Raw genomic sequence first — 26410 nt, forward strand, 5'->3', positions numbered from 1 at the left:
TTGGTCTGACCGAGATTCCCATGTGCTCAGGCGAGTAGGGAAGAGCAAACGACGACAAAAATGGCATCGACATCTGACGAGAGATCAATGCGAATGCACAAAGCAAAATACTCTGTGGGCGCCGTTTTGCCTTTTATCTCTGAATTGGAACTCTGACCTGTCGGACTCCGAATCGGACGCAAGTGCTCTGGAGATCGAGATTGAAAACGAAAGTGAGGAACCGGTATTGGCTGATCGAACTCCAGCTAATCGTGGTGCCGAGCACATTTGTGTAAATCAGCAGTTCTCAAACTGCGGGGCGCTCAAAAGCTGTACAAGGGGGGCATCGAATAAATGAATAAGACATCAAAATTAATTTTTTACATTTTTATTTCAAATTTAAATTTGCAAGTAAATAATCACCACAAATGCAGTATAACTAAAATTAAAATAAAACATTTCTAAGGCATAGATCTAATGACTAACTGACGAGCGGCGCCGCTGCTGCTGCTTTTATAGTCACGTATTTTCAATTCAGAAAGTTTGAGACGTACCGGTATCTGTCGCGAACATCCGGGTAACAGTAGATCAGGTGATAATGCGGCGCGACTGCACCACATTGGCAGCGTAGCCAACATTGCCAAATTGAGTTCAATAATTTACTGCGTATTGGGCTATTTTCATGATACAACTAACAGCGCTATAATATTTGTCGGACGAAAATACGTTCGCCTCACGCAGATTGACTTCATCGGTGTCTTCGTTTACGAGATTTGTAAACATTAAAACATATTTAATCGTTTCTTTATATAAAAAAATAATTAAATACGAATAAATAATTTATTCTTTGTTTTTGGGATTAGAATTACTACCAAAAACCACACAAGGCATATTAACAGTTATTAAAGCACTTTAAAAAAAATAAATTGCAAATATTTCATCGAAGTTAGCTGAACACATGAAAATCTTATGGAAGTTAAAATGATAGGATACTGCGACACCGCACGAGTATCACACCTTTGTTAGTTGTATCATGGGTTATTCTCATCTACAGTGGTGTGAAAAACTATTTGCCCCCTTCCTGATTTCTTATTCTTTTGCATGTTTGTCACACAAAATGTTTCTGATCATCAAACACATTTAACCATTAGTCAAATATAACACAAGTAAACACAAAATGCAGTTTTTAAATGATGGTTTTTATTATTTACCAAACCTACATGGCATTGTGTGAAAAAGTAATTGCCCCCTTGTTAAAAAATCACCTAACTGTGGTGTATCACACCTGAGTTCAATTTCCGTAGCCACCCCCAGGCCTGATTACTGCCATTCCTGTTTCAATCAAGAAATCACTTCAATAGGAGCTGCCTGACACAGAGAAGTAGACCAAAAGCACCTCAAAAGCTAGACATCATGCCAAGATCCAAAGAAATTCAGGAACAAATGAGAACAGAAGTCATTGAGATCTATCAGTCTGGTAAAGGTTATAAAGCCATTTCTAAAGCTTTGGGACTCCAGTGAACCACAGTGAGAGCCATTATCCACAAATAGCTAAAACATGGAACAGTGGTGAACCTTCCCAGGAGTGGCCGGCCGACCAAAATTACCCCAAGAGCGCAGAGACGACTCATCCGAGAGATCACAAAAGACCCCAGGAGAACGTCTAAAGAACTGCAGGCCTCACTTGCCTCAAATAAGGTCAGTGTTCACGACTCCACCATAAGAAAGAGACTGGCCTGCAAAAATGGCCTGCATGGCAGATTTCCAAGACGCAAACCACTGTTAAGCAAAAAGAACATTAGGGCTCGTCTCAATTTTGCAAAGAAACATCTCAATGATTGCCAAGACTTTTGGGAAAATACCTTGTGGACTGATGAGACAAAAGTTGAACTTTTTGGAAGGCAAATGTCCCATTACATCTGGCGGAAAAGGAACACAGCATTTCAGAAAAGAACATCATACCAACAGTAAAATATGGTGGTGGTAGTGTGATGGTCTGGGGTTGTTTTGCTGCTTCAGGACCTGGAAGGCTTGCTGTGATAGATGGAACCATGAATTCTACTGTCTACCAAAAATCCTGAAGGAGAATGTCCGCCATCTGTTCGTCAACTCAAGCTGAAGCGATCTTGGGTGCTGCAACAGGACAATGACCCAAAACACACCAGCAAATCCACCTCTGAATGGCTGAAGAAAAACAAAATGAAGACTTTGGAGTGGCCTAGTCAAAGTCCTGACCTGAATCCAATTGAGATGCTATGGCATGACCTTAAAAAGGCGGTTCATGCTAGAAAACCCTCAAATAAAGCTGAATTACAACAATTCTGCAAAGATGAGTGGGCCAAAATTCCTCCAGAGCTGTAAAGACTCATTGCAAGTTATCGCAAACGCTTGATTGCAGTTATTGCTGCTAAGGGTGGCCCAACCAGTTATTAGGTTCAGGGGGCAATTACTTTTCACACAGGGCTATGTAGGTTTGGATTTTTTTTCTTCCTAAATAATAAAAACCATCATTTAAAAACTGCATTTTGTGTTTACTTGTGTTATATTTGACTAATGTTTAAATGTGTTTGATGATCAGAAACATTTTGTGTGACAAACATGCAAAAGAATAAGAAATCAGGAAGGGGGCAAATAGTTTTTCACACCACTGTATCTTATATTATGCAGGGGGTGCAGAATTATTCCAGGTAGAAAAGGGGGGCCGCAAAATACAAAAGATTGAGAACCGCTGGTCTAGATGAAGACCGCCACTCATAATGACATGAGGTAAAAACCAGATTGTGCTGCACTTTGACTGCGACTGCCGCCCGCCATCATGCCCCCCGTGAGCGTCTCGAGCCACAAGAGACTGTGAACTGGCGGAGCATGGCACCTAGCAACTGATATTTTAGGTTGATTTATGTGTGAGATCCTCGCTTTGGGTACTTTTCAGAAAACTGCATGTTTTGGGAAAAAATATTCAGCCCTCAAAGAGTTAAACTGATACCCCTGTCCCTCACAGAGTACTCTCTTTGTCAGTAGCCACCCACTGAAGAGGAGTGTGATCCATAACAAGAGTGAGATCTCGACCTGAGCGGTACTATCTCAATTTTGTGACAGCCCATTTAATTGCCAGGTCCAACAGTTTCTAGCGTAGGGATAGAATGAGATACTCTCTACCACCACTGAAGTTCTGCCGTATCCGAGATGGCTTCAGATGGGTCTGTCTAGAAAATAAATGGAAGAGAGAAGTTAGAAGCAACCAAAAGGCAGTGAGGACATAAGGGACGGCTTAAAGTCAGAGAATGCAGCTTGTGCATTGGGATTCCAGACCATGGTACTGGGCACGGACTTTTTAGTTAAGTCAAAGAGTGGGGCTGCCTGCTCGAAATCGTGACCAAGAATGCTTGTGCTTGCCACTTTGACTTCGGTCGAGGCCTAGTCTGTATGGCATTCAACAGTGACCATTGTGGCTTGACTTGGCCTTGTCTCACCACCTTCTTTATGCTCTCGTTAGCGGTTGCCACAGCAGATCATCTTCTTCCATATCTTTCTGTCCTCAACATCTTGCTCTGTTACAACCATCACCTGCATGTCCTCTCTTACCACAACCATAAACCTTCTGTTAGACCTTCCTCTGTTCCTCCTCCCTGGCAGCTCTATCCTTAGTATCCTTCTCCCAGTATACCCAGCATCTCTCCTCTGAATATGTCCAAACCAATGCAATCTCGCCCCTCTGACTTTGTCTCCCAACCGTCCAACCTGACCTGACCCTCTAATGTCCTCATTTCTAATCCTGTCCATCCTCATCGCACGCAATGCAAATCTTAGCATCTTTAACTCTGCCACCTCCAGCTCTGTCTCCTGCTTTCTGGTCAGTGCCACCGTCTCCAACCCATATAACATAGCTGGTCTCACTACCGTCCTGTAGACCTTCCCTTTCACTCTTGCTGATACCCATCTGTCACAAATAACTCCTGACATTCTTCTCCACCCTGTTGTGATGTGAGATTTTACATATAACTTGATGAATGTTTTGTATGTCTTTATTTATAATTTAGGCAAACCAATGTAATTTAGTGGTACCTTGGTGAGAGGCATTCTTGTTTATCCCCCCATGTTTAAGACTTTTCTTTGTAATTTTACGACAGGATTTGGGGGATGTGTCTTAAATCAGTTTGATGAGCATTTCTTTGCTAAAGTCTTTTCTCCCATCCCCCACACAAAGCCAGGTTAGTGTAATATATGGTCTTGGGAGGGCAGGAGATCAGATGATCTATTTCACCCATTGGTCTGAGGTATGGCTGTTTGGAATTGGCTTGTCTCAGAGGCCTTCAAGTACCATGATATCCTATTCGCTGTAGGGAGTTGGACAGAAAACCTATAAATTTGCTTGCTCAACCACATTCTGTCTCTCTAACCAACATATGATGAAGAAGCATCTCTCTTGCTAACCTGTGATGATGAAGACAACACAATGAAGAGCACAGCTCAGCAGCCATATTGAACAGACATGTGGCTGAAAGCTGAGCACCAACGATGCCTTAACTAGAGACATTTTAAGGAACTGCAAGTCTGTGTGCCACCTGAATTACACATCACCATTTGATCAGGTTGTATGGTTGCCAATATTCAAATGTACTTTGCATTCTGTTATTATTTATGAATATTATCAGTAATACATTATTTTATGTGTAACTTAACTCCTGCTTGTCTTTTTACTACATCTAATTGCCTGAGGTTATAGATATAGAAGGGAAGGTGGGGAGAAGTTACTGTATATACAGTGGTAAGTCTGTGAGATTAGGTATTCTAAGGCTACATATTAATAATACAATAGGGGACAGTAGAGCAATATATATATTACTCTACCAAGATAAAACAATAACGGACGAAGACGGCCCTGGTCGTCAGAAAGGCATCATGAACATTGATTGCTAAATCAAACGCCTCCCTGGGACATTCATCCTTGTCATCTGTAACTTTTTCGTAAGCTTTTTCTAAAGACTATATATATTCAGACTTTCCTATCACTACCTATTTTCTAGTATTCTTTGTTCTTGTGGTATTATTATTATTCTTGTAATAAATACCATGCTGCTTTTAACTTTCAATGGTTTGTCTTAATGTCTAGAGTGATTGAAGTAATAAGTTAGATTTCTTTGAGCACCTGGTGACAGCCGGATTTTGCCATTATTTCTGTGCTGCGAGGTTTATATGGCTGAGAGTGAAGAGCGCTATACTCAACAGAAGTAACAAATACGAGAAAGAAGGTATTCTTGGCTGATGAATGGCCTATAGTCAAGAGTGCTAAGTCTTTGTATGTTTAAATGTATTCTTGTAGACCAAAAGTAATATTTAGGTCTGAGATATCACTAAAACATCGTATTGTTGTTCGTGCCGAAAATAAGTAAGTCTCTTGAAGTGCTGAATGACAGGCTGTTATTCCTATAGCACTTGTGTGGTTTAAAGTGCTAAGGGTTAATCAGCGTGTGTGTGTCATTCATGGAGCACTGTTGTGGTTAGGGTCTGTGTGTGTGTGTGTGTGTGTTCATCTTAAAGTGCAACAGTAGACCAACCCGATAACGAACTTGACGAGAACCCTTACCCTTGAGGAAACAGGTAAAAGGGCAAGTGGAGGGGAATACCACGATAATACACACCCACTCCACCCTGCCTGCACGCTCTTCTTCACTTCTCTTCCACAATCCCCGTTACTCTGTACTGTTGACTCCAAGTATTTAAACTCATCCACCATCACCAACTCTACTCTCCACATCTTCACCACTCCACTGACCTCCCTCTCATTCACACACATGTATTCTGTCGTGGTGGTCCTACTGAACTTCATTCCTCTCCTCTCTAGAGCATATCTCCACCTCTCCAGGGTCTCCTCAACATGCTCTCTACTGTCTCTACAGATCACAATGTCATCCGCAAACATCACAGTCCATGGGGACTCCAGTCTAATCTCGTCTATCAACCTGTCCATCACCACTGGAAATAAGAAAGGCCTCAGAGCCAATCCCTGATGTAATCCCACCTCCGTCACTCCTACCGCAGACCCCACCACGGTCACACTTCCCTCCTACATATCCTGGACAACTGTTACATACTTCTCTGCCACTCCCGTCTTCCTCATACAATACCACAGCTCCTCTCTCCTCACCCTGTCATTTGCTTTTTCCAGGTCCATAAAGACACAATGCAACTCCTTCTGATCTTCTCTCTACTTCTCCATCTGATCTTCTCTCTACTTCTCCATCAACATCCTCAGAGCAAACATCACATCTGTGGTGCTCTTTCTTGGCATGAAACCATCCTGCTGCTCACTAATCATCACCTCACTTCTTAACTGAGCTTCCACTACTCTTTCCCATAACTTCATGCTGTGGCTCATCAGTTGTATCCCCCTGTACTTACTACAGCCCTGCACATCCCCCTTATTCTTAAATATCAGCACCAGTACACTTCTCCACTCCTCAGGCATCCTCTCACTTTCCAAGATTCCATTAAATAAACTGGTTAAAAACTCCACTGCCATCTCTCCTAAACACCTCCATGCTTCCACAGGTATGTCATCTGGACCAACAGACTTTCCATTCTTCATCCTCTTCATAGCTGTCCTTACTTCCTCCTTGTTAATCTGTTGCACTTCTGATCTCCACATCATCCAGCCCTGTTGCTGGGTTACTTGGCCTTGCCCCACCAAATAGCCCAAATCCATGGCCTCTTTTACTCCAAAATAACGCTTGTTTTGGATTAATACAAGGCTCCCGCTTGTTGGAAGGTGCGGAGCACGGCCAACTCATGCTGTAGGTGTTCCTTCCATGTGCTGGAAAGATTAGATCATCATCACATTGGTAGGCAGCACAAGAGGTTTGGTGATGTTCTAGCAGTCTGTCCACCACATGTTGGAATGCTGTTGGTATCTCATGCAGCCCAAAGGGAAGGACACAGTAGTGCTAGTGGGCCACTAGGGGTGCTAAGCATGTTTTTTTCCCTTTGGCTTCAGAGATTAGAGGGATCTGCCAATATCCGTTTTCTCATATCCAATGAAGTGAGGAAACGTGAATTTCTGATTTGAGCTGTTGACCCCGGGCATGGAGAGGGCATCAAATCTACAAACCTGGTTTAGTCGGCGGAAGACATTGCAGAACTGCAGAGACCTTGTAATAAGTTTATATGTTTAATATGTCACTGTGCTCTGTACAAAAGAATATTTTATAAATCTGCTTCTTCTCACATGTACAGCTAACACAAGGCCAGATGTAGCACACAGGGGCTCATCATTTACTAGGCAAGCATTAGAAGACAAGAAAGGGACAACTTCGAAAATGGGCCTGTGTGTCAGAGTCAGCGTGACATTGGATCTTCTTTGCCTTGTTTGGAATCGCATGATTTACCAAAGTGGGGGCCTGCACATGGAGAAAGAGTATAAAGCCATGGCACACCTTTGAAGCCAACGGACAGATGGGAGATAACGTCATCCGATGCCAGCGCAGCGACGAAAATGGAAGGCTGTATACATTCAACTCCCACTTCGGTGAAAAGTCTTGTCATTGGCTTCCTCACCTATTATGCCACGTAAACCGTCATTAAAGAAAACGAAGTTATTTCCATGTGATTTCTTTCCACCATATCACTAAGGGAGGGGTATCGCCTTTTAATATTATATCTACGGTGGTGTGAAAAACTATTTGCCCCCTTCCTGATTTCTTATTCTTTTGCATGTTTGTCACACAAAATGTTTCTGATCATCTAACACATTTAACCATTAGTCAAATATAACACAAGTAAACACAAAATGCAGTTTTTAAATGATGGTTTTTATTATTTAGGGAGAAAAAAAATCCAAAAAATCACTTGTGTTATATTTGACTAATGGTTAAATGTGTTTGATGATCAGAAACATTTTGTGTGACAAACATGCAAAAGAATAAGAAATCAGGAAGGGGGCAAATAGTTTTTCACACCACTGTATCTTATATTATGCAGGGGGTGCAGAATTATTCCAGGTAGAAAAGGGGGGCCGCAAAATCCAAAAGATTGAGAACCGCTGGTCTAGATGAAGACCGCCACTCATTAAGACATGAGGTAAAAACCAGATTGTGCTGCACTTTGACGTGTAAGACTCGCACCCTAATTTTTACAAAGATAATCGCGAAAATCGTTTTGCCCCGTGTACGACAGAGATTGTGATTGTATAGGAAGCGTTTAGAGAGAGAGAGAGAGAGAGAGAACGAGCAAGCAAGCCCAAACAGAAGAAGTAAACATTACAGAATTACATTTCCTCGTGTATGACGCGCACCTGATTTTCTAATGCTAATTTTCGGGAAAAAATGTGCGTGTGGTACACGTGTAAATACTGTAGTTTCAGGTTATGTAACACACCACAATTACTAAAAGAACTTATTCCAACAAGGGAGCTAGTGCCCCCTACTGGATAGAGTACCCATCAAGCTTTGGTGCATTCCAGGATATTAGTTCATTATGAGAAACTCTAGAGTTAGACTCCACATATAACCAAATATGGATACATAGTTTTTTAGGAGGTCATTGTGGGGCTCCTACCGTCTTTGGTCTCCTTCCTTGGCCACTTTGATTTGGCACACTTACCCCCCAATGCAGATCCACGCGCTCACATCTTACTTTGATGTTTCAATTCCTCACATTACAAAACACAGTCTGCCTCAGTTTCCTCCACAACTTTATCAACAGGAACCTTGCAATGCACCAGTGATGTCTACACAGCCAGACTAATGGACTGGAGAAACTGGGAAGACCCTTCTGATCAGGAGCTTTAATCTGAAAGTATACATCTGTGCCCCTCTTCTACAGTCTGGCCAACAGCTAGCTAGGCCCAATGATTCTGCTATATGTAGCGTTTTGTTTTTTCAGCCTCTACCATCTTCATAATCTGAGTTTTAGTTTCTAAAGAAACTGTCTTACATTTTCATGACATACTGGGCACTCTGGTCACTATAACAACAAAACAAAAAAACTCACACTGTTCCAGTCCATTCAAACTAATGTGGTGCTGAGGTGTCACTCATTGCACGGCTGAGCTCGGGTCCTAATTTGGGATCCTGAGGTGGTTTGCCATGTAGTGGGTGCAGCAATGTGCTACAATAGTGCATATTCCCAACCTGAAGAACTATTTCTAAAAAATAAATATATAAATATAACTAACTACAGCATGCATGAAATAATTAAGTACTGCTGTGTAATAACTGCATCTTGTACAGCACACACAATACCAATGACAGACGATGGCTACTCTATATGAAGGAGGCGGCACGACGACAGCACTCGAGCAGACTGGCACCTCATTATGCCAATGCCTTTATAAAGGAGGCTCCATTCTCTGAACAATCGTCAGCTGAGGTGTTACTGTGTAATTATAAAATTTGTGCAAACGAGGTTTTATTTATTTATGTTTGGAACTTGCTTTTAAGTGAAAGTAAATACATTGTATCAATACTAAACTAAAGTTGACAGCCAGAGTTGCAAGACAGTTCAACGGACCAATCCCGAGTCCCGCATTGCCTCTGAAAATCCCCATTGAACAAAATTGGTACCTAGAACAACAATTGTATTTGAATACCTAGTTTTATGGAAGCCGATGGAGAACGTGTAGTATCGTTATTTTTTTAATTTTCTCCTCGAGATAAAAGAATACTTTTATCACGATGTTGAGAAAACTAAACTTGACCTTTGCTCTTGGCATCAGGCTCGCTTAGATAATAATAATAATAATAATAATAATAATAATACTAATACATTTTATTTATATAGCGCCTTTCCCACGCTCAAGGCGCTTCACAGAGTCTTAGAAAGAAAAAAAAAAAAACAACAGGCTATATGTAACATTGGATACACGTTTTCCTGAATAGAACAATGAAACAGATAAATCCAAATCAGTTCGAGTCAACTGCATCCATGGACTATACATACAATAAAAATAAAGTGAACAATTGCAAAAAGTTAAAGTTTAACTCGAATGTTAACGAAAAGTGTTGATAACAGGGAGGGGTGGCAGCAACATGCGTGCGCCAGCGTCCCCTCCACAGTCAAAGCTCGACGCCTATACAGCTGAAGCCTTGATAACCGTCTTCTTAAATGACGGACACTAACGTTATTATTTTCTAAACTCAGGCGTAAACGTATTTCAGCCTGCGTCAGCCCTTGATTGAACAAAAATGTGACGCACTGATCAATACAGTTCTGCTATTTCTAACAGGACGTGGCTTCAATAAGCTAAGCATTACGAAGAGTCACTTGAATCCATGTGGAAGGCATTATAGAAATAAAATGTATTATTATTACAGTGACAGAAACTGGAGTTTTTAGATGATATATATATATATATATATATATATATATATATATATATATATATATATATATATATATATATATATTTTTGCATACAAATGAATACTCAAGACAATTTAAAACAACAAAAATGTTAGCATTTTTCCTCTCGTAAGGTGGTTGTTCATTTGCACTTAATGCTCCATGCGCTTCCACCATTCATACTGCTACTGAATACATCATGTCAATAAGACTTTAATTACGACATCCCAAATTGGTAGAGTCAACGTCACGCGCACACACACGCGTTACATTGAACACCACCAGTGCCACTTCTAAAGATGTCGTTTTAAGGATGTAACGCGCACATTTAGACCGGTATCAGACATTGTTTTTTTTTATTATTATTTTATCGCCCTACCGCGTCTCGACGCTGTTCAGTTTTATATCAGTTAAATAAAACTGCAAACAACACGACGGGCTGCAACTCGCGTCCTTTACTTTTTCAGTCTATTCAATAATTTGCCCACCTCCAGTCCCAGCCCCTCGCTCTGTTAATATTATGGTCTCCTTTTTGTATTCTTCAGCCTTCGCTTATGTCCTCCTCGGTCTGACGACGAGTGCAAGTATCATGGAGGAATACTTACTTCAGCCCTACCCGGAGAGACCAAGAAACACATTACGAGACCAACACAGCCCCCGACTGGAAGACGAGGATGACTGAAGCGATGCAAAATCGCATAAGTCCCGAAAGAGCAAAACGCGGATTTCCCGTCCCCGCCCGAGGCTCACCGACTTTTTCTTTCTTCTTCTTCTTCTTCTGCTGCTCGCTTTTATCCCCGATGGAAAACGCAGACACGCGATTCACATGGCAGGCGACAACAAAAGGAGTCATCAAGGCGCGACTCCAAGGAAAGCCGTCGAAGAGGGTTTAAAATAATCGTCCCTCCGCCCGATAGATGGCAATGGTCACCCAATTAAACATCACTTTTCCCTCGAGTCGCACTCTGATGACACGTCATGTTTCTCATTATTTATTGCCACCGCACTCGTGTTTTTAGACAAAAGCGAGAAGGAGGAGAGAAAAAGCACACTAGATTCAAGCTAACTGCAGACCGCTGGAGCGGAAACCGTCCAAGGGAAAAAAAAAACAAACAAACAATGAAGATGAAGAGGAATGGCGGTGAGCAACGGGAGAATCGGGCATGGGGAGAATACCGCGTGGGAGAGCAGGAATGTCTGGTACGGCGAATTGAACGGGACTTAACGTAAGTAAATATCCTAAGTCGGGGGTCCTCAATCACGGTCCTGGAGAGCCGCAGTGGCTGCAGGTTTTTGCTCCAACCCAGTTGCTTAATAAAAAGCACGTATCGCAAAAGTAACACTTCTGCTTCACTTTAGTGATTTTGAGCCCTTATTGCTTAATTTTGTCTTAAACAGCTATTTTAATTGCTCCTTATTATCAATAACATGCAAATGACAAGAGAGAGCAGCATTTCTCCATTTAGCTTATTTACATTTACACCTGTGTGTATTTATCTGCACTATTGGGTTTAAATACTTGGAAGAACAATGAAGAGAAAAAAGTGAACGACTGAGAATTACTCGTCCATTTTAGCCTTCAAATCATTTGCATGATAGAAAGGGAATTGAAAATCTAGGATATGAGAATGACCTGACATAGCAGAGTTAATTTAATTTCATTGCTTGTTCGTGCTTTATTGGCAAGAATTGCTTTCTAATTAAGCACCCAGGTCAGAACAAAAACCTGCAGCCACTGCGGCTCTCCAGGACTGGGATTGAGGACCCCTGACCTAAGTAAATACATCTTTTGGCATAACTAAATAAATAAAACAGTAAATTGTCGGTAGAAACAGATAAACAAATCCTTGCCATGAGAAAGAAACGCACATATCTATAAAACAGTTGAATACGCCAAAGATACATGATTTAATTTATTTACAAATTTGTAATATCCATCAATCCATGTATCTATCTGTTATATAGTGCCTTACAGTTCTGTCTGTCTATTATAATGGTAATGGTGGCCATTGTGCTATAATGAATTAACTTTTGATTCTCTTATTAATGTGCGGAGTAGGAGGAGTGTAAAGGGGGAGTAGTGGGGGTCTGATGTATGGCTCTTTTGTTTATTCTGATATTTGGCTTTTTTTGTCATTTTGCACAAAAGTCTGAGCACACTGTCTGTTACGTCATCACGCTCACAGGTTATAAGTGAGCGTGCGCACGTGTTATTTCTGTATCTGATACGCGAAAAACGCTTTACTTTTAGGAGTCTGCACGTACCCACATTTATTCAATTGTTTTGTTGACTTTGTGTGCGTCTGTTTGATGTAAGTTAAGCTTTTCGGTTTATTTATTAGAAATAATTTTCTGCAAGTAGTGATAAAGCTCATAACGTTGTTTTACTAACAAATCCAGACAACCTTTTATGTCAACGTGTGTTCAGTTTAACGTTCAAAACTGTATAAGTACATTCAGAAATGTTGCTTCTTTATTAATATATAAGAGCTTCAAGAAAACAGACTTGGTAATAGTTGCTTAAGTAGTAATTTGTCTGAGTCTTACAGTGCTGACGTATTTGGTAAGTTTTATTTTGTGCCTTTTGCCAACGACAGCACGTCATACGCTTTGTTAATTTCTGCTGCCATCTACTGACCTTTTTGGGCATTACCTGTTTTAGGTTTCTCTGAGCCTTTATTTTGTGAGTTATTTTATGTTATTGTATTTGTTCGGTTTTCAGAAACCACACACAAATATTTGTCTGCAAATAAACATTTAGCTTTACCAAGCCATTGCAACGATTCCTTCCTTTGCAACGTTCAGCAGTTAATTGAGATCTTTCTACCTTAATTCTGGTCTGCCTCATCCTCATCGGGGATTAGGATTTGGAGCCACAGACACACACCAGTTTGACGCACACACTGTTTAACAGACTGTGTGTATTGTTGTGTTGATGTTTCTTCTTATGTTCACAGTAATGGTTATTTTAAAAATTAAAAAAAATCTGTATTATATAGTGCCTTTTACATCTATCCAGTTGTTCATATAGAGAAAGACATGCCGGTTATGATTATTCCAATAACTGTATTAACTCAGTTATTGTAATAAATACAATAATTAATAAATACTAATATGATAATAAACAGCGTATCACATATTCACAACTGTAACCCTACTTTTGCCCACTCCTGTGTTTTATGTTTGAATTTCAGTGACATGTCATACGGTGCGTTTTCACGATCTGTCTGCTAAGAAGGGAGACTTCTATTTGCTTCTGCTCCTGTAATTAGGTCTGCCGCTTCACCAAGTGAGAATGTTTGGTTGTAGTCCTGAATTTCTTTTCTTTTGGTTAACCTTCTGTTATACTCTTAGTCTGTTAAGCCATCGACAGAGCCTGAAATGTTGCCGGTCTTCAGTCGAGGATTGAAATGGTGAACCAGGACCAGAGTGTTCTCACCGTATCAAGATCCGCACACACTGTCCCACAGTATAAAGGGTGACTCCGGTTTCTCAAGACTGATTGCTGAGGGAAGTGTAACTCCTGTTCTCTTAAAATGACTTACTGCTTGTCGACCCCCTTTCATATTTCATTCCTGAAGTCCACCTTGATGTCTCTTAATTCTTTTATTTTTCATTTGGTCCGTTTGTCAATTACATAAGTGGTACTACCTGAGAGTTTTAAAACTGCAGTTACTTAACCATTACTTACAAATGATTTTTTTTTTTTTTTTTTATCTTTCCGATTTTGTACTTTTCGTTGTGCCTCTGGTCTTCCTTTTCCTTTCTAAAGTTGTGGAGTAATGTGTTGCACGCTGACTGTTTAAGCAGCTTCAGTCTGCATTTCCAAAGGCTCACTGAATGATCTGCTGCTCATCTGTGCTACTTAGTCTTGTTCTGTTTTGCCTTTGCTGAATTTTTCGGCTGCCCGTCTTCAGCTTCTGTCACATCACTTGGCACCTGAAGTGATGTTTCACTTATTTCTCAAATTGGGTTCAGGATAACGCTGTGAACCCGTAAACATTTTACGGTTATTGTCGCTCATAAGGATGTAAGACATTTGACAAACAAGAGGAGACCATTCAGTCCACCAAGTCTAGCTAATAGCTACAGAAGATGGAAGGTAAGAGCAACACTGCCATGCCACAGTGCCACCCCCTCAAAAATCTCTATCTTGATTGGTAGATATGCAGTTTTTCTTTGTAATAGATGATAACACTAACTCTTTCCTTTTTTTTTTGTTTTTTCTTCCAGTATGGTAAAATGAAAGATATTTGAACGAATTTCCGAAAGACTCGTCAAGTCACACAATCTCCTAGAAGGATCTACTGAAGGAGAAAGAGAAGAGAAAGGGACGTGTGAGGAGCTCATTTTGAACATGGCAGAAGTGACTCTGGGGAGGTCAGCCACAGTCCTGAGGGTACAAAGCCATCCATTTGGGAACTGCTAGCATAAAACAATTTAATTCAGTGCGCTGTTATAGTGGGCACAGGCAGCATGGGGTACAAGGCAGAAACCAACCCTGGAGGGGGTGCCAGTCCATCACGGGGCACACTCTGCCATCACTGGTCAGCTTAGAGCCGGAACATAGAGCAACAGGAGGACTGAAAGAAACACTGCAAAACCCGGAGGGACCTTCACAAAATTAGAAACCGGCCATCTGAGAGATGAGGACAGCATCAGCTTGTGGGAATTTGAAGCGTGTGTTACGTGAACACTCCTGGGTGTTGGGACATCAGGTGAAGCCATGGCGAGTTCAGTGCAGAGGTGTGCGGAGCAAAAGCAGGGCTTTATAAGAGAGTCATCATTTTGGGGTTGGTCTGGAAGTTACACGGTGGAGGGGGGCATTAAAACCATCTGCATGTGCATTCAATTTGGCATATCGAGGGCAGGCAGACCCCTCCGCTTTATTCACCACCTATGCGCTCTGAGCTGCTTGTTGTATTTCCGTACCTGTCAGTGCTTCTGCCATTCTGCTGTGGTGTGATCTTTTCAGTATTTATCTATATATTATCCATGTCTGTCTGTCTGTCTGCTTTTCACAAGAGAACTACTTAATGGGTTTAGATTGGGTTTATTTTCTAGAATTTGCTTGAACATTCCAGTTGATTTTGCAACTTCTCCCATCGCGCTAAGTATCATAGTTGGCTTGCAGCAGCAATTTATTAGCACAAATCCGAGAGGGACTCGTCAGGCTGCAGGGTCGGGGGCCTCCTCACTTACACGTCTCCCTCGGGGCGGAACCTTAACTCTGCTTAGCTAGCGAACGAGAGAACTACTTAACAGATTTAGATCGGGTTTATTTTCTAGAATTTGTTCAAACGTTCCGGTTGATTTTGCGACTTTTCTCGTCGCGCTAAGTATCATAGTTGGCTTGCGGCAGCAATTTGTTTGAGTGAATCCAAAAGAGAGGCTGTTGACGGGGCCCTCCTCACTCACGCGCCAGCTTCCAGAAGTATCTTGCATCCGCTTAGCTAGTGAATGAGGGATCTTCTTAACGCATTTAGATTTTTTTTTTTTTTCTTCTTCTATAATTTGCTTGAACTTTCCAGTTGATTTTGCAAATTCTCTCATCGCACTAAGTACCAGAGTTTGTTTGCGGCAGCAATCTATTTGCCAGAGAGAGGCTACGGGCCGAAGGGAGGAGGTGTGGCCTCAGGAGTGGGGAGCTGGGCGGGGCCATCCTCACTCGCGTGCTGGCCTCAGTTCGAGTTGGTCTACGTCTCGCCACATGTTGCCTCCGCTTAGCTAGCGACACCCATTTCTTCAGCAGACATTATCATCTACAGATTAAGGATTAACGTTGGACGTTCTTGAGAGATAGAGAGGTCAGAGCTACGTGTGTTGTAGAGGGTAGCTGCTGATTGGCAGAGATCTCATGGCCACGTGGTTTTCTCCCCACATTGGGGAAGCTCTCCCGTCGGAGCTGAACATGGACATAGAATAACTAGACGCCTCATGACCAGCAGAATCGTACGTCAACATCGCCACCATATTGCGAGTGGCACTGCTGTGGAGTGAAGTAATGGATGATGCCTCATGCATGTTCTACTTGGGTTTGTACAAACCGCTGTACGCTCCAAACCAGATCCCGGGGAATTACATTTCATAGGTAAGGCTGAACAATTGTTTTGGTTATATTTGGCCGTTTGAAAATCCTGTTTTTATAATCCTAATTTTAGCTACACCAGGCTAAGATAGCAAAGCTATGAATTTATATGCTCTAGTGAGCCTCCAAAAACAACGTTTTGGCTAAACGTATTTAGTCACTAACTATGTAGATTGTTGTTAGCTGTTAACGTTTCTCAAACTTGATGTTTTTTTTTTTTTTCCAAGGAGCACATCGAGGAAACACAGTTTGAAATTGACAACCATCACTTTATGCTCATGTCTTTAGTTGTCTGTCTTCTACAAACTAAGGCTGCACCATATTGCCAGACTGAATCCTCTCAAATTACAGGATCTGAGTGAACAAGAGGAGTGTCAGTCTGGAGGATATCTGTGAGGTGTGGAGAGCTTTAAATGTTCAGAGCGGTATTTAGTATTGTATTCAGTAGTTAACAGGGAGCCAGTGAAGTTGAGAGAGAATCGGTGTACATATATTCAGTGGATTTAGAACAGCAGGTTATTACCCTGGCAGCGGAATTTTAAAGAAGTTGTAAGCGATGGATACGTTTTGTGGGATGCCAGATAGAATAGCATTATAGTAATCTATACGTGAGGTGACTCGGGCATTAACCGATACTTCAGTTCTGTGTTACGTAAGAACAGGATGAAAGTCTAGAAATATTTCAGAGATTGAAGAAGGCAGTCCAAGAAATGTTACTTGTATGGGAGGAATTATTTAATAATAATTATAATATTTAATAATTGCTATTAGTGTATAAATAGATATAAATAATTGCATTTAAACGATTCGCCAAAAATCTGTTGTATGTAAACGATACTGTTTTAAACGTTCTTGTGTTTTCATCAGAAAACCCAGTTAGTTTAAATGGCACTTTTGCCACTCGCAATAAGGCTGACGTATCGTGTCGACTGGGAAACGCAGTGAATGCGGCGTCTATATATGTCTATGGAGCTGAACACGATCAGGTACAGTGGCAACATGTGACGTTGGAGCGTACCTACCTTACGCTTGGCCAGAATGACTTTTTTTTTTAATGAATTATATGATTTTTAATGTTTGTCCCATTTCACAACTACGTTGGTGGAGCCGCCGGGGACAGCTAGTGAATTATATAATAAGGCTTTTTAAATATCATGTCTTCGCACATGCTTTGTTTTCAACATTGCTTCTGCTCTTCCTTGAGCATAGGGAAGGTGCTATATAAATAAAACATTATTACATTATATATGTTGCACACATCTGACAGATTTCAGTCACACTTCATTGCTGTACGATATTTTCGCGTCCATAATAATTAGTGCCCCTGCCAATGTAATCTCATTTACACATATGATGACATTGTTTTGAGTGTGCTAATTTGTATCCAGCAGGGGGCGCAAGCTCTCTTGGATAAGGTTGGTTAGAGATTGTAGCCTTTACTAAACTCCTATGTAGTGCCCTCCTAATAGTAAACTTAGTAGTCCGCCTCAGTGACGCAATTTTTTTTTTGCTTTGCTTTGGGGAAAGTGGAAACAGAGAGAGATGTGATTGGTGCCATTTACTACCAAACCAGGGGCAAAGCAACAGTCCAGTGCTCAGCACACACACTTATCCTGAATCAAATCAGAGCCACAAATCAGCCTGAATCTGAAGGATTCTCAGTGGTAAATACCAATTGTCATATCCTGGATTGCCATCGGGATTCCCTTGACGTCACATTAGTCATAATAATAATTTTACAGTATTTGCCATGACGGCTTGGCCCACTACCTTCTTTATTCTCAGTATTTCTACTTCAGTTATGCATAGGTGATGACAGTCATTTTGTAGGACATCTAGATGGGCTTGAAAGTTTCTCTTGATGTCGTCTTCATCTCTGCACCACTAAGAATTTTGGTAAAGTGAACCTCCCCTCCCTCCTCAACCCACACACACCTCAAATTTCAATTTGCACGTTTCCGTTACTTACTTGATTTTGTCCAGTGTGAATTCTCATGTGGCTGTTAAGACCCCCTAAGCAGTGCTTGCCCTTTCTTTCTCTCCAGTTTGAACTCTTTCATGGCTGAGAAGCCCCACTACTATTTCTTCATCGGGGAACATGAGAAAGTTTTCGGTTCAATTCTGTTTATTTTTGTCTACAGCTCTTCACTGGGTGCAGGTGTAGAGTACTGTGAGAATTTTACAGATAATTGCAAATACAAATCTTTTAATAATTACACATTGAGTACACAACGTCAGAGTTGTTTAAACAGATAGTTGAAATCATAAACATTTAACTAAACAATGTAATACTTTAGTTCAGGACATTTCTGTTGCACTACCATAACTGTTATTGCTGTACATTTATTAAAAGGGCTTGCCGTAGCACCTCAGTTGTTCCTAGTCATTCATCTTTTTTCAGTTCATGCAGAGAGACCAGAAAACCCCGTCAGTTTCTTTTCATAAGACCTGCTGATCTCCACACCACACCACAGCACAGCTTCAGTTGGGTTTTTCCACAATCCGTTCCACTCTGATTCTTTTCTCTCCAGTGTGAATTTTTGAGTGGTAGTGAAGGCCCCTTCTTTGTGAAAACCGTTTACCACACTCAGAACAGTAATATGGCTTCTCACCTGTATGAATGCGTGCATGTTTCAGAAGACTGTCTTTCTCAGAGAATCGTTTGCCGCATTCGGAACAGCAGTATGGCTTCTCTCCAGTGTGAACTCGTGTGTGCCGCCAAAGAGCGCTGCTCATGGAGAATTGTTTGCCACACTCTGAACAGCTGTATGGCTTTTCTCCAGTGTGGATTCTGGTGTGGGTCCGAAGGTCGCTGAGTCTTGAGAATCGTTTGCCACACTCCGAACAACTGTGCGGCTTCTCTCCAGTGTGAATCCTGATATGCCGCCGCAGGCTGCTTCCTTGTATGAACCGTTTGCCACATTCACTACAACAATAAGGCTTCTCTCCACTGTGAATTTTCAAATGGTTATGAAAATGACTTAACTTTGAGAATACTTTACCACATTCGGAACAACAGTACGGCTTGTCTCCAGTGTGAATTCTTTTATGATTCTGAAGACTGCTGTTACGAGAAAATCTTTTTCCGCATTCAGCGCAGCCGTATGACCTCTCTCGAGTATGAACACGTGTGTGCTGCTGAAGAGCGCTGTTACGGGGAAATCGTTTGCCACACTCTGGGCAGCAGTGGGGCTTTTCTCCCGTGTGAATTCTTTTATGCCTGTTTAGGCTGCTTTTGTGTGAAAATAGTTTGCCACATTCAGAGCAGGAGTAAGGCTTCTGAATAGTATGAATTGCCTTATCGTTCTGGTCAGATTTGTTTTGAAAAGTTTTTCCGTGCTCTCTGCTGGTGTATAAAGCCTCTTGGTCTGTGCTATACACATGGTGTTGATCAATGTCGATGGCTTCTTTTTGTGTCATTTTGACGGTGGGAAGAGAACCGCACTGGAAAGCGGCTGCTGTCAAATTCTCCAGTCCTCTTGTTGAATTATTTATTTTCTCCTTGCCGTCTTTCTGTTGCAGTTTGCACTGAAGAGAGAGCTGAGCAAATGAAGAGGTAGAGAAGAGGCAACTCTCCTTAATACCTGCAATGAAACAAAACAGTTTTATTATATAAGATGTATCAGAAACACCGGTTTGTGCTGCTGCCTCACCGCCTCGGCTCCATTTCTGGACCATGTGCATGGATTTTGCATTTTTTTCAGGTGTCTGCTCAGTTTCTCCATCTTCCTCTCATACCCCACAGACGCATCTGCTGTGTTAATCACCCATCTGGTGTGACCGAGTGTGGAGGAGATGTGTGCCAATGTGCCCTGTAGTTGACTGACATCCATTCTCGGGTTCATGTCTATCTTTACACAGGTGAAGAATACAGACCTGACAAATGGAGCTGAAGAAGTGATGTCCTGTAGATGCGGCCAAACTCGAGCCCCTCCATGTCCAGTTGTCACTCTTGCCCCTGATTCTTTTGTTATTTTTGCTGCTCTTATTAGTCCTCATTTTCTTGCTGTTCCTCTCGTTTCTGTCCTCCTTATCTTTACCAAGACCCCGCAGTGGGTGTGTCATCTTCAGTGATGGACTCGGCCCCACAGCTTTGTCTCTTTCTGCCGTAATTGTTGACGCCTATCTTCACCGCGGTGCACTGAGGAGTAACAGAGGGGGGGTGGGGGGAGCACATGACGGACAGAAATGGAAATCTGGGATTTGAATTTGTTATTCTCTTCTTTCTTAGGTTTTATTTGGTCACCTTTTGATTATTTAACAACCTAATTTTAATTCAAAACAAGCATTGTTGCATCTTGTCTTACATTAGTAAGGTTAGCGCATGCTCTATGGCTCCAGTCTGTTACTTTGTGGAGTAACCATAGCAGGGCTTTTGGGAGTCTTTGCCCACTAGGAAGTGGAATCTGGAAGGTCAGTTTGCTTCGTTCTGCTGCATCAGGGATGCAGCATTCTGGGGTCAAATTCTGCACCCAGATATTGTCCGTATGGACTTCACACATTCCCTGTATGTCTACTCAAGTTTTCCTAGGTAGATTCCAGTGCTGCTTTCATGTTCCTTGAAAATATGTAGATCAGGTGGACTGGGGACGCTAAACTGGCCCCCAATGTGAGTGTCGCTGGGTGTGAATTGGTCTGAGTTGGACTAGATTGGCACTCGCTACAGGCCTGGTGTTCACCTTGCATAACATGATGCTGCTTCTCAACTATGCATGGCCCTGAGATGCATTCACAGTTCCTTCCGGAATGTTACATATACTTTATACTCTTAAGTGCCCACCAAATCATCGAATGTCCCCCACTTGTTCTGTATGTGTATTAGATATTATAATTGTTCATATTTTGCTCGGCTCACACCAGATTTACAAGTTTTAGGAAGCCACTTTCATAGCACATGTCTTTCTGTGTGAGGACGTGAGTCTGTGGACACAACCACCTGATGCTGGGCAGGCTCCTTTCAGGTGGTCAGGTTGGTGGAGCACGCACCAGTACAGCGCCATTGCCGCACCCATCACACATTGAAATGGCTCGGGTTCCTGGTTAGCAACCCCCCAGGCAGACACGCGGTCCAGTCCCACCCTTTGGAAATGACCGCTTTATCTGCCACAGCCAGGTGTTAACGTGGGAATCCCCTTGGCAAAGAGGATCCTGGGAGTCGGATCACCCTCGGGGAATCGCACAACATGGCTGTACTGCCGTAACTGACTCTCCCTCACAATATGTTTCTCAAACAGACCAGCAAAGTCAAACCAGCGGGACCCAAGGATTCTCCGAAGAGACACAAGGAGTCCAGTCTTCATCTCAGGACACTGGATGGTGTCAATGTCTCGCAAACAGGGGGCACCAGGACTCTAAAGACTTGGCCCTTCATCCTTATAGAGATATCAGGAGCGCCACACACCATTTTCTAGTGACCTCATGACCCCCAATCCAACAAACCCCCAATGCTCTCCCAATCCATCTACTGACTTCATAGGAAGACTCACATAAATGTCACTGCTGAGGTAAGTAAACCTCTCAATGACGAGGTCGACACTCCCTCTGCAGACAGACACACCGCTGATGGCCGTGCCCAAGAGGTCATTAAAGGCCTGGCTCTTGGTTTGTATCACAAGCCCAGACTCTCAGAGTCCAGCTGCTTGGATGGAAATATTGTATGTTTGTGCCAATGTGTCCCCTATTTGGAACACAGTTGATAGAATACATATTTTTAAGAGGGTATCCTTTGTGAAAAATTCATTAAAAATAATATTAATGATTTTTTATAGCTAAAATGACAGCTTTATTTAGGAAGATCATGTGCTGGACACCAAGCTTTGCTTTAACATAAACTCTTACAGTTTAGCACGAGTTAGTTCACCTACTGTTTGTTATGCACCTGAGCAACTGGTCTTTATTTGTGAACTCAAACTCGTTTCCACCTACTAAAAACACTTCAGACAAACACCGGTAGAGGCTTTAAATGTCATCATTTATACTAAATGACATTGCTTACCTATTCCAACACTCTCAGGTGATGGCTTCTCTTCAGATTGTCTCCCGCTTCCTTCAGTGTTTTTCTCCTCAAACTCGGAAAACTCCCTTTTCAGTTGCACAGAATTTGGTTGGGTAGCCCGTTGCCCAGTATCAGTGGCCCAATTATGGAAACTGGAGTGACACTCTTCTTGTTTGAAAACGTTTCCATTTTCAAAACTTTGCACTTCAAGGCTAACTGAGGAATCGTCAAAATCCTCCACTTTAACTTCGACAATCTCCTCCTTACACTCCTCCTCTTTAAAAACGCAGATTCTTCCTTCACAATTTTCCACCTTCACATCAAAATCCCCAGGTGTGCCCCCCTCACAGTCTTTCTGTTTGGTTGTTGTCACTCGTTTGTTCATGCTGTCAACTTTGGCTGAGGTCATCGCTCCGTGGGAAACTCTTCTCTCTCCCCAAATTTCTGCTCTTCTCTTCTAAGAGTCGCTTCTGAATAAATGTGCTGGAGGCCAGTAGACACTTCCATGCATGGCCATGTGAACTGTGGGGGGCTGCTTTTTATCTGTCAAAATAAAAAGTGATAGAATCACTTCATAAAAAGTCATTTAAATTATGTGAGCATATTTCTGGGTTAACCTCCAGCTTTTAACAAACACACAGAGAGATCTGAAATGCATTAAACCCTCCATGTTAGTATATGAAGCTCTGAGCAGATCTGAAGTGAAAACACACTTGATAGGAAAAAAAATGTCCAGCTGGTCACAGGGTGTCAGGGTTAACTTTAATTTTTTAACAAAAAACAAATTAAAAAAAATTATATATAGTGAAAAAGGTGCCAAGCAACAAATTTTGCACTTTGTATTTTACTAATATTTAACATTTATTCTATAACTTGCCGTTCCCCCATGACTCTGCCCACGTATTAGGGAAACAGGACCGTGAGCTTTCTCGTCTACTCCTGACGTCACTCTTCCCCTACCCATCAGCCCGCAGCCTCTGTCTCAGATTAACGCGGATATATCGCTCCTGCAAGCAAACTATGATTTTTAGCGCAATGAGAGAAGTCACAAATTCAACTGGAATGTTCAAGCAAATTCTAGAATGGAAAAAAAAACCAAAATCTAAATCTGTTAAGTAGTTCTCTCATGAAAAGCAGGCAGACAGACGGAAATTGGATTATATATATATATATATATATATATATATATATATATATATATATATTATATATAAACTGCTCAAAAAAATTAAAGGAACACTTTGAAAACACATCAGATTTCAATGGGAAAAAGAAATCCTCCTGGATATCTATACTGATATAGACTGGGTAATGAGTTAGGAACGAAAGGATGCCACATCGTTTGATGGAAATGAAAAGGATCAACCTACAGAGCCCTGAATTCAAAGACGCCCCAAAAATCAGAGTGAAAAAATGATGTGGCAGGCTAGTCCATTTTGCCCAAATTGAACTGCAGCAACTCCAAATTGTACGCAACACTTTGTATGGCCCCTGTGTTCTTGTATACATGCCTGACAACATCGGTGCATGCTTCTAATGAGATGACAGATGGTGTTGTGGGGATCTCCTCCCAGATCTGGACCAGGGCATCACTGAGCTCCTGGACAGTCTGAGGTGCAACCTGGTGGCATTGGATGGACCAAAACATAATGTCCCAGAGGTGTTCTATTGGATTTAGGTCAGGAAAGTGTGGTGGCCAGTCAATGGTATCAATTCCTTCATCCTCCAGGAACTGCCTGCATACTCTCACCACATGAGGCCAGGAATTGTCGTGCACCAGGAGCCACTGTACCAGCATAGGGTCTGACAATGGGTCCAAGGATTTCATCCTGATACCTAATGGCAGCCAAGGTGCCTTTGTCAAGCCTGTAGCGGTCTGTGTGACCCTCCATGGATATGCCTCCCCAGACAATCATTAACCCACCACCAAACTGCTCATTCTGAATGATGTTACAGGCAGCATAATGTTCTCCATGGCTTCTCCAGACCCTTTCACTTCTGTCACGTGCTCAGGGTGAACCTGCTCTCATCTGTAAAAAGCACAGGGCACCAGTGGTGCATCTGCCAATTCTGGTATTCTATGGCGAATGCCAATCGAGCTGCATGCTGCTGGGCAGTGAGCTCAGGGCCCATTAGAGGACATGGGGCCCTTGGGTCACCCTCATGAAGTCTTTCTGGTTGTTTGGTCAGAGACATTCACACCAGTGGCCTGCTGGAGGTCATTTTGTAGGGCTCTGGCAGTGCTCATCCTGTTCCTCCTTGCCCAAAGGAGCAGATACTGGTCCTGCTGATGGGTTATGGACCTTCTATGGCCCTCTCCAGCTCTCCTAGAGTAACTGCTTGTCTCCTAGAATCTCCTCCATGCCCTTGAGACTGTGCAGGAGACACAGCAAACCTTCTGGCAATGACACGTATTGATGTGCCATCCTGGAGAAGTTGGACTACCTGTGCAACCTCTGTAGGGTCCAGGTATCGCCTCATGCTACCAGTAGTGACACTGACTGTAGCCAAATGCAAAACTAGTGAAGAAACAGTCAGAAAAGATGAGGAGGGAAAAATGTCAGTGGCCTCCACCTGTTAAACCATTCCTGTTTTGGGGGTCATCTCATTGTTGCCCCTCTAGTGCATCTGTTGTTAATTTCATTAACACCACAGCAGCTGAAAGTGATTAACAACCCCTTCTACTACTTAACTGACAAGATTAATATCCCAGAAGTTTCATTGACTTTATGCTATAATCTGATTAAAAAGTGTTCCTTTAATTCTTTTGAGCAGTGTATGTATGTGTATATATATATATATATATATATATATATATATATAATCCAATCCGCTATATCCTAACTACAGGGGTCTGCTGGAGCAAATCCCAGGCAACACAGGGTGCAAAGCAGGGCACACACACAGCACACACCAGGGACAATTTAGGATCGCCAATGCACCTAACCTGCATGTCTTTGGACTGTGGGAGGAAACATATATATAAACAGGTGAAATTCCAATGAACTTCCAGGGACCTAAAATATTTAATTGTAATGAAAATTCTGTTCTAATGAGGTTCTGTATTTGTCACTATGGTGCTTTCTTTAACTTGTGTCCAGGCATTTGCAATCATTTCAATAGCTTCTTTCATGTTAATTTTAATCTCCTCCTGCCTACAAGCTATGCTGATGAGAATTTTTCTTGGCATTTCCTTGCCATAATGCACTTTCAGGGTGCAAATGAAGCCCAAATCCAATGGCTGAAGCACTGCTGTGCACTTGGGTGGGAGGAATTCAACGTGAACATTATCTGAATGTGGAAGCATGTTGTGGGCAGCACAGTTATCAATCAGAAGCCAAATCATCCTTTTCTTCTTCTTCATAGTGCGAGGTTTCTGAACTCTTTTGTGAACTCCAGAACCCCCAATAAACGGGAATGACATACTGAAGTGCATCCCAAAAGCGCGACTGCCGTGTTTGTGAAAGATTGTTTGTCCATTGCCAGGGCAACCGCAGGCTCACAGTGCTGCAGCGAAGCGCCACAGAAGCAAATCATAAAAGATTGGGGTCACGCTGTAAGTTCCTGTCTTACACCCCAAAGCACGAGGCGGAGTCTCAGTACTTCAGCAAAAACAACTTTATTCAGCTTGAAATAGGAACAGCACAGTTATTTATTGTAGCAGGATCTGCTATACACAGACAGACACAGCAGTCCGGCAGGGTTGTGACCAGCTTAGTGGCCAAGTAATCCTGTTACCTGCATTTACATTGTTCCTTACATCACCTATCGAGATCTTTTCTGTTTGCTTTGACCGAGAGACGCAGCAGAGCTGCAAGCCTGTTGTTGCCCCGGCAACAGATAGTCTTCCCCAGACATGCTGATCGCACTTCGGGACGCTCTTCGGCGTGTTGTCCTGTTGACAGTGGTCCCAAGAGAGTTTACAAACCTCACACTTTCTTGAATGAGTGCCGCTTTAACAGGAATGTTTCTTGACCGAGCGTCACTGAACCACATAAAAACGGCTTTTT

General features: G+C 42.2%; 1 protein-coding gene across 1 annotated transcript in view; it reads right to left on the reverse strand.

Moving 5' to 3' along the window:
• The window catches only part of LOC120528897 (zinc finger protein 721-like), a 44770-nt gene that overhangs the window by 12682 nt on the left and 5678 nt on the right, over positions 1 to 26410 (reverse strand). The window contains exons 2-3 of the mRNA XM_039752973.1: positions 22401 to 22943; positions 18889 to 19989 (exon numbers count right to left, since the gene is read on the reverse strand). Coding sequence (XP_039608907.1) covers positions 18889 to 19989; positions 22401 to 22809 — 1510 coding nt within the window. The 5' untranslated portion in view covers positions 22810 to 22943. The remainder of the gene's footprint in view (positions 1 to 18888; positions 19990 to 22400; positions 22944 to 26410) is intronic.

This window comes from Polypterus senegalus, chromosome 4, assembly GCF_016835505.1.
Source record: "Polypterus senegalus isolate Bchr_013 chromosome 4, ASM1683550v1, whole genome shotgun sequence".
Lineage (NCBI taxonomy): Eukaryota > Metazoa > Chordata > Cladistia > Polypteriformes > Polypteridae > Polypterus > Polypterus senegalus.